The 9,982-nt window shown below is 32.8% G+C and overlaps 1 protein-coding gene across 2 annotated transcripts; it reads right to left on the bottom strand.

The window, feature by feature from the left end:
• Nucleotides 1-1,218: 1,218 nt before the first annotated feature.
• On the bottom strand, nucleotides 1,219-5,435 carry LOC142638571 (cytochrome P450 714A1-like). 2 transcript variants are annotated; one of them, XM_075812602.1, is made up of 5 exons: nucleotides 5,047-5,435; nucleotides 3,310-3,536; nucleotides 2,647-2,897; nucleotides 1,979-2,363; nucleotides 1,219-1,858 (listed from the first exon to the last, which is right to left on the bottom strand). In XM_075812602.1, exons 1-5 carry the CDS (start codon nucleotides 5,354-5,356, stop codon nucleotides 1,433-1,435), a joined length of 1,599 nt encoding a protein of 532 aa, XP_075668717.1. In that variant the 5' UTR covers nucleotides 5,357-5,435; the 3' UTR covers nucleotides 1,219-1,432. The 2 variants fall into 2 exon arrangements, with proteins under 2 accessions (XP_075668717.1, XP_075668718.1); XM_075812603.1 differs by having other exon boundaries at nucleotides 1,979-2,357; nucleotides 5,047-5,433.
• Nucleotides 5,436-9,982: the final 4,547 nt, after the last annotated feature.

The raw sequence follows: 9,982 nt of genomic DNA, 5'->3' as shown, positions 1-9,982 counted from the left end.
CATTGAATGCTCTACAGCTAACCCCCTGACCGCATTAAAGTGGAGGTGATACCTGAACTATGACCCTCAACCTTACAGCTGCCCACAAAAATTTCAAAAAGGTGCTGATGGGACAAGTATCAAAGCCAGCAATCTGATCTACACATGAAGGGCTAAGATGAAGTGAGGAAGGAGAATATAAGAAAAAAAATTCTCATTACAAGGGGATCACAAGATAATCTGTAGAAAAATCATGATACACTCAAGAACTGTAATTGTATTTAAGTTTATGGGAAATATATAAGAACAACCTTCCTCGGACTTTGCCGAGGAAGATTTTCCTTGCTCAAATTGTTTGTTTCATGCTTTACCATAACAACTACCTACAGTGATCATTGTCTAACTCATTGAAAGTTCAATTTCAAGCCCACTCTCTACAAATTCATTGATTTGAGCTTTTTGAGCCATTGACCCTTCTTTTGAGCTTTGAGAACAAAACGTGTCTTTACAGTTGATATGAATGTCAAGTTAGACATAAACTTGAGAAAGTATCATGAATTTGATTTAATAATATTGGATTTAACAACAAATTCAACAATGGTTGAGTAGTACCTCAATATCCGAAATGATTATACCACTGAAATTTCTGAAATATCCCAATATCTACATCCATACGTTTCTAAGAGTTGAGTTTGGTGATTGATATGATTTTTCAGTGGTAACTCATAACTGAAGGTAACTTATAAAAGAGAACATATATCTTGATGGGTTCGGAGGTTATGTAATGCGGCAGCTCATGAGGCTACTAAATTTGCACTACTCTCTCATCAGTCTTTTTTTTTTCAATAATGGTAATCTCACAGCAGTGTAAGGCAAATTACCCTCCCTGTGTTCTCTCTGTTGTTTAATGCCATTGCAGCTTATCAAAAAATAAATAAAAATAAAAGAGAACATCTTAATTGTTTAATTGCCAACTTGTTTTCAAAACAGTGGTTCAACGGGGCTACATAATCCTCAACATGTTTTGCAAATTGAGCTAATGACTTCATCTATCCATCTCTTTCTCCGTAATTACTAAGAATTTTTTTTTTTTTTTTTCATTTCTTAATGAATCACTCTGTCTCTAGTATCGTGATTTTTTCCTTTTTTTTTATTTTAAGTTAATCATTTATATATACAAGCATTAGAAGAAGGATTAGCGTTGTCTTTGTGTAAGACGATACTCCCAAACCCGAAGAATGAGATAAAGTAAATACTACATAGATGAAAGAAGTACAGATTGGGAATATGCATAAATACATCGATCCATTGCATGCACTAGAAAGTAGAAACAGCAAGAGTTTCACTTTGCCTAGCTAGTACTATTAGATAGGAAAGTTTTTCAAATTGGAGGAGGAAAAGAAGAGATAGGCGAGGCCTATATATAAGTGTCATTCATTGGTGGAAGTCAAAGTTAAATCCTTTTGATGAGGATATGAACACCGTTTCCGGGCTCTACAATCATTTTATAAGCAGGAGAATGTCGGTACTTGGGAGATAGGGAGAAAGCAAAGTTGGAGACAATGAGAGAGAGGAGAACCTTCAATTGAACCATAGCAAAGTTTTTCCCCAAGCACAAGCGAGGACCCAATCCAAAGGGGATATAGGCTTGGGGAAATTTGCAAGCATGGGAGACACCGTCGGTGAATCTGTCTGGTCTGAAATCGTTGACATCCGGTCCCCAAATATTGGGATCCCTGTGCAGTGTTGGAATGAGAGTCCACAAGCATACACCCTTGGGGATGACAATGTTTCCAACTTGGGTCTCTTCAAGGGCCTCTCTTGACACGAAGGCTGCTGGTGGGTATAAACGCAACACTTCTTGAATCACAATAGTCACCTGTACAGTACGTACGTACGTACGTTGAAATTAAATTTTCTTCATTATAAATATACTAATATAAGCTAGATGGAGAGATTATTATTACTTATTAAACTCTAAACTAAAGTATTTATATACCGTCTTCAAGTTCATGACTGAATTTACATCTGGCAGGCCATTTGGGCAAACTTGAGCGACCTCCTTCCTTATACGATCTTGCCACTCTGGATGTATAGCCAGTAGCAGCAAACACCAGGAGGCTGCAACAGCAGTGGATTCGTGCCCGGCAAAGTATATGTTCTTGCAATTATCAACTATGAAGCGCTTGGACTTGGCTGAATCCTTGCCCAGACTTTGATCAGTCATGGCTGCCTCCATTATCAACTGCAATAGATCCTTTTCAGATGAACATGTCTCCAAGCATTCTTGTTCTCGTTCTTTCACCACCTTCCAGATCAATGATTCGATCTCTCTCTCCAAACTGCTAATCTCCTTTTGCTTCCCCGTTTGAAGAAACCTGCCACTTCATTAATTGTCAAGTGTCTTGCCAAAATCCATCGAATTACACTTTTTTTTTTCCTTAATATTATGAATATGCATCCATAGATGGGAAAGGAGCCTACAACTAGAGTCTTATAATTGCATCGTTACAACACATATATTCAATTGTCATATTTTGTTAACTCTTAACTCAAAATCAACTTTAAGTACTGATGATGAACATGTACAAAAGATTTGTGAATAACATATTTTTAATGAATTATTAATAAGAGGACCGTATATATATATTCATATTTATAACCTACCCGAAACTTGTGACCCCCAAAAGAAAGCCTTGCTGGGAAATAGCTTTCTGAAGGCTTCTAAGCTTTAAGAAAATTTCTTTGCCTTTGAAATAAGAGCTTCCAAAACAAGCCCTGGAGATCACATCTGCTGATACACCCTTTAAATCCTCATCCACTTGAATGTCTGCTGTCACACCACCTTGATCTTCGATGTAGTCCTCCCATTTTCTTAACAATGGTTGTGCCGATTCAAGCATTAGCCCCACCATACCCTACCAATATTTAATGTTATCACTTGTCCTAAAAGTTATGATAGTGATACCGGGAATTCGAACAATAGTATATCTTTTATTACAAATTAAAATTTTCATGAAATGGATCACACTTAATAAAGAGAAATTTGGTCTCGTTAAAAGTAAAGAGAGTATTAAAATAATGGTAAAATGATCCTTCACAAGAGATCAACCTTTTACAATTGTAAGTGATTTATCATTATACATTATAAATGTGCATACGGAAAAATTATATTTTGTGCTGACTCAACTCGCAAAAGCGTTATTTAGCCCCACCATTCCCACGGCTAGTAAATATTAATCAATGATCCCGACTAGATCCTTTTAAATTAATTTAAATTTTAAGTAGGGAGAAATCCCACATAAATTGAGAGATATCTTGATCCACTACCTTAACTTTGTCCATGAAGAACTCTGGTGCAACAATTTTCCTCTGTTGTGCCCAAATAAGGCCGTTGGACCTCAAAATGCCATTGCCGAGCATGGGTGCAAGTCGCTTTGTCACATAATAAGGCTTACCTAAGGCCAAAGTGATACACTGGTTCATTTCCTTCACTAGCTCCGGCTGGTTTACATACAAGTGTTGCCTCATCCCCGTCGAATAAGTATATATCAGACCTGCATGCACCGTAAATATATACCAAATTAAATTATTTTTTTTGGTAGAATAACAAATTAAATTTGATGTTAGGCAAAAGGCCACCAATTGAAGCGAGTGGCAATAAATCAAGAATCCATAATTTAACAGACCACAACCAACCCATCTAGTTTTGGACTTGAGCCCAATCATTGCCAGCTCCATACCAGGCCCACTTTCTAAAAAAAAAACAGCATATTTCGCTTGGGTTTTTAATTATATGACTTAGAACTCACACCTCTTCATGCACAAAATGTTTAGAAGATTAAGAGAGAAATAAATTGAGCTGCAAAGTTAACAGCATATTATAGTCGTTTTAAAAAAATTAATATCATTTTCTAGGATTTTAATTGCTACTATTTTATTATGATATATATTATATAATGACTATTGATCTTTGACCTAAAAAAAAAAACAAGTATTGATCTTTCAATCTACGTTGTTATAAAAATTAAATAAATAAATAAAAAACTATTACGTTTATTGTGTTACACAATATTATAGTTCAAAAATATAGTTTAAAAATATTAGTCATTGTCTTAGTCTATTAAAAAAATTACTATAAGAGAATTCCGGTGCAAATTGCCAACTTTAATTAATATATTTGAAATCACTGGACACTGGAGGATGAGGATGTACCCAAAATTGTTGCTTTTGCTGATGGTAATTGTCGAACTCGACAAGTCAATGACATCGATCTGTATTCTAAATCTAAAATAAAAATAAATAAATTTTGTATTTCGAATGATAATGGCCCGTTTCCTCGGGGGTCGGGGCCTAGAGGCTAGAAGTTAGAAGTGAGCTGGGGAGGGCCAGCCGGCCAAGCCAGCCAGAGTGGACTTCCCCCTTAAAATCTGATTCTGATAGATGCTAAACAAAACTGAACTTCAACAAATTTATAAAAGTTGGAATCAGCACCAAACTAGTTCCAGATACAACAAAAACAGTTAATTTACTACTTCTGTCAAGATCTTAGAAAAAATAAATAAATAAAATAAAATAGAAGCACTAAACTACGCTTCAACTGGCTGGAACTGGAAGACGTTTATTGTTTTCTGTTGAGTTTTGACTTGGAACTGTATCCTCTTCAGCATTTCAATTTTACAAGGACTATCAAAAATGAAAAGAAAATAAAAGCGAAGAATGGCATTTACCCTTTTACAAGGAATGCTTAATTTAGTAATCAATTACCTTTAATTACCTGTGCTGAGCTGAGCTGAGATATATATACACATATACAGGTGAAATTATAGTGAAACCAATTAACTAACTGATTAGTACCATATATGGATTTAAACTTTAAACTACAGTGTAAAGAACACAAAACAAGTGAGCTTTCGATATGTCTTAAGCTAGCATATCAATAATATATCATGCCATGAATCATGAATGGTATTATATGGAGTATAATTTATTACTACGACGAACAGAGGTGGACCGACGGAAGAAAATTAGAAAGTGGAAAAGAAAGAAGTACATATTTATTCATACCGTATTCTTTTCTCCAATGTTCAAAATATGGGAAGAGAGTAGAAGTGTAGTCGTGGGCTAGAATCTGATCAGCATGATTTGAGGCTGCTTTGGTGGCCTGGAATTGGATCTTGTGCATCTCAGCAAGATTCCCATGTAAGAAAGAAGGTGGAGGCCCTTTGATACCTTGCATTTGTAGCTTCTTCCTGATCTTTTTAGACTTAAGCCACACACGGTTGAAAAGATGAAATAACAAGCCAGACAATCCCATAAGAGCTACCCAAAAAATGGTCCTCAAAACAAGGGGAACGACCTTCATCATCTCCTCCATTCGATCACACTCCTCTCTCTTCGACTTATTATTATTGTGCGGATGCCACTTGCAACTATATGTGCATATATATATTGGTAAGAGAGGTCCCAGGTGATGACATACGAACTATTTGGGAGAGAGAGAGAGAGAGAGGGAGGGGGGGGGGGGGGAGAAAAAACCCAGTTGATGGATGGAAATATATAATTAAGAATATAAGTTTTAAGGTTAATTATAAACTGTCCACTATATTTTATGGAGTCATATATAATGTTCATTTTAAACTATTAAATTTTGAATTAAACATCATAATTCAAGTTAAATGTGTAATGTTTCTCAACAAAAAAAAAATTAATGTGTAATGTGCTTCTCACCAAATACCCTAATTAGTAATAAGAGTCAAAATTAACAAATTATTAGAGGTAGGATGGGGTTAAAATTATTTAATAAGGGGAAAAAAAAAGGATGGAGTGAGTCAGTGAACATATATTCAACATTGTAAATTTATATGAATATGCATCAATCTTTTAATATTGACATATCAATGCATCCCACTGCCGAATGTACCCATTGATTTGTTAATGTTGACATTAATTTAGACGGTGCAAATTAATCTCGAATTACGCTTTAGATTCCAAATATGTATAATCTAAAGAGGACATTACAAATGACGTCATAGTTTCTACCGAACATGCAATTAACCTATATGTTGGTTGTTTTTCAAAAAAAAAAAAAAAAAAACCTATATGTTGGTGGATGGTGGGGCATCTTCAATTTTCCTGTATATAATTTGTAATAAGATAAAATGCACCCACACCCTCTATGGTTTAATATAATTTTTGTGCTCATCAAAAAAAATATATATATATATATATATTATTTTTATGACAGAATGTTTAATATAATTTTTAGGATAAATTACAAAGTATTCTCCTAAAGTTTGGGATTATTGTTTGAATTTTACACACTCAAGTTTACCTTCATTAGCAAAAGTAACCTCTCCATTAGTGGACTCGCCTACATGATGGTCGTTAAGTGACATGTTGGTGTCTAATGTATAATTTTTCCCATTTAAAGTACAAAAAACTTGAAATTACACATGAAATAATTATTGATATTTGATAGTATTAAAATATTGCATGCATGAAAAGTATAAGGAGAGAATGTAATTCTACATTGAATTTTTAACATAAAAAAAATTATTGAGCTGTGTAATGTTGCAAAAAATTAACTTAGGTATAACTTAAATTTCATGTTGATTTGTTGAAATATTCCTTAAGAGAAAAAAAAAATGGATGATGTAACATTAACACATAAAAGATTAGATCAAATGTAACTTCAGTTTATCATTTTTCCCATAAAGTGTAAATTCTAAAGTACACTCCTAAAATTTGAGATTACTTAGATTTTACACCCTGAAATTTGAAAGATTGAATTTTACACCTTAAAATTTGTCTACATTTATAAAAACAGCCCCTCCGTTAGTGGACTCGCTTATGTGGTCATCAAGTGACACGCTAACTTCTAAAGTGTTTTTTTTTTTTTTTTGCCATGTAGGTGGGTCCACTAACGAAAAGGGTTGCTTTTGCTAATAGAGGTAGCACAAAATGTACACTCTTTATGGTTTAAAGCAATTCTAATAAGATAGTGGTAGAAGCTATAACCCCTTCTTCTCTCCCCTATTTGTTTTGTTTCTAAAAAAAAATATAATAAAATAAAATAAAAGATCTCCTTGCTTTTAAAATTTCTAATTACCACCGCACACTCTTGGTGTGATGGTCACTTCACAAATATAAGTGCTCGTGGGGTGTGGGGTGTGGGGTGTGAAGGGCAATGGTCGAGGTTCAAATCTCCAGGAGGGAACTTCACACTCATATACACTTAGATTATGTTAGATTAGAATTTCTACCTTATATAAAAAAAAATATCTAATTAAACTCTCTATTGTATCTAATTGTCATAAACAACTAATTTTATCCACTTTCAATTTGAATCATTAGTAAAATTTAAGTCACATTAGAGCATTCTCTTTTAATTTTGCATATCTCATCAAAATGCAAAATAGATGATACTTTTCACTAGAATTGCACAAAAAAAAACTCCCCATATCCAGTGTGGCCCCTTACACAAGCACAATAGCAACATATATATATATATATATATATATATATATATATATATATATATATATATATATCTTTTATTCTCACTCTCTCATCGGGTTGCAGCGTGTTGGTTGAGAGTTGCAATGGTCACAAATCGATGCGTTGGTTGTGGGACTCATTGTTGTTGGTGGCAATTATGTATCAGACTAGACGATTGAGTTTTGTGATGCTGGTGGTGGTTGAGTGGCTGGTTTTGGCTGTAGAATTTGGTAGTTGTTGTGGCCGGATTTTGGCCGTGGGTTTTGGTAATGTGGGTTTAATAGATTGTTTTAATGGGGTATGTGAAAGTTGTTGTGTGATTGTGTGTGATGATTAAATGAGGAGCAAAAGCATGAAAGAGAGAGTACACATAAAAGTTTACAGTTTTCGGCCTATGTCCACTATGAGAAAGTTCTTGACGTTTACATATTATATTAATAATTGTGTTACAATGTACCCAAAATAGAGTTTATATACTAGAGAATATTTAACTATCCCTAGGCTAACCATAGACTAACTTAAGATTAAGATGCTTATGATTCAAAATTACATGAGCCTATAATTGGTCTGGGCCACTTTGGCCATAATATGTCTAACATGATGAATTGTAAAATAAAGGTTGGGATGTGTGGTCTATTGTCAAGTGGGAATGTAAAAAAAATAATAATAATAATAAAAATAAATAAATAAATAAATAATTGGGGAGTCAAATGGTGTTTTGAGGAGGTGAAATGTATATTTTTTTTGCATTCATGGATGGGAATGCTCTAAGGTACTCTTGAAATTGAACATATAAAGTCAACATTTAGCGGTAAGAATCACCGCACGTCTATCACTATTAGTTTGGAGTGATGCACAAGTATAGAATTCAAAAGGAATTAGCTTAGTGATTCCTAAAACTTCATGGTATTTATAAAATATTGGATTCGAAACCTCTTGACAGCATCTTGAGGCTACTCTCGAGAAATTTCTCCTTGTAAAAATATGGTGTGTGTGGGACAAGGGGACTGCATACACTTGGGAGAATAGTCAAATACTCGAAAAGATCAAAATACATTTATTTTAAATAAAAAAAATGATTAAAAAACACTTGTATCCTTGTTGAACTGCCCTAGTAAAAGTTGTTCATAAAAAATTAGAATTAATAAATCCTTATTCTTTTAGAGTTCAAATTTGGAAGGGATAAGGTGTAAAACCCATGTTTTACATTATTTAATAATAAATTGTCACATTAGTATTTTACCTAAAATTCAATACATTATACCACACCGAATAACATCTCAATAAATTCTCAATTTGGTTGGATTTATATATGGGTATTAGAATTGATTAGGTGTGGTTGTAGTTATTCTTAAATATGTGATAAAATGATATAGCATGTTGAAATTGGATGGGTATAATATGAGTTTTAAACCACATCTTTACATAATTTAATCTCATTCTTTTAACATTTTAAAAAAAACTGTTCAATAATAAATGTTTGTGATTTATTATTTGAATTAATTTTAATTATCAACCAATGATAATCTATATATGATGTAATACAAGAAAGCCAAAGCACATAAGACATGATGGGGTTGGTGGGTTAGGGCACTGGCAGAACGCAATTCACGTTTCATGAATTTACCATGGAGGTGAGGTGACGGCTCCCTATTTAAACAAGATGGAGAGAGGGAGCAAGTTGACGATAAGAAAGTGAATTTGGAATGAAAATAAATACCATTCGTTAGAGCATGCCAACAGAATAGCAATGTATCATTTTATCTATATTTTGGAGAGTGACACCCTAAAATTCATCCCCAACATATTATAACATATTAAGTATATGTTTGAAATTTGCTTAAAAAATTTTGTTTTTAGTTTTTGTCTTAGGTTTTTTGCAAATAATATAATTTTTATTTTTTTGTAATAAAAGTTTTGCCTTTTCCTTTCACTCTAAATAATTTAATTTTTAGTTTTTTTTAAATAAACTAATTTTTAGATTTTTGTAACAAAATTAACATAAAAGTTACCATAAAATATATATTTTGATAAACATTGTGCAATAAACAACAAAAAATAAGCAAAAGTCAAAAACATTTAGAGCATATTTGGTAATATTTTTCTCATAATATTGTTTATATTTTTAAAAAATACGTGTAAGTGAAAAAATGTGTGAAAATACATTTAATGTTATTTAAACTTTAAACATTGAAAACTATTGTTTAAGTGCATGTAACAAACAACCTCCAAATATTTTATTTGGGTTATATATATATGTTCACTGGACCCTTCACACCTAGAATGTCACTTAGAATCTTAGATGAGCATTAAGTTTTGTCCAAATAAATAATTGAGATGAGACAACTCGATAAATATATATATATATATATATATATATATATATATATATATTCACTGGACTCTTCGCGCCTAGAATGTCACTTAGATGAGCATTAAGTTTTGTCCAAATAAATAATTGAGACAACTCAATAAAATATTCAGTTATTAGTAAACTCATTTT

This window comes from Castanea sativa, chromosome 6, assembly GCF_040712315.1.
Source record: "Castanea sativa cultivar Marrone di Chiusa Pesio chromosome 6, ASM4071231v1".
Lineage (NCBI taxonomy): Eukaryota > Viridiplantae > Streptophyta > Magnoliopsida > Fagales > Fagaceae > Castanea > Castanea sativa.
Note: the sequence above shows the minus strand (reverse complement) of the source record. Positions and strands in the feature narration are given on the sequence as shown.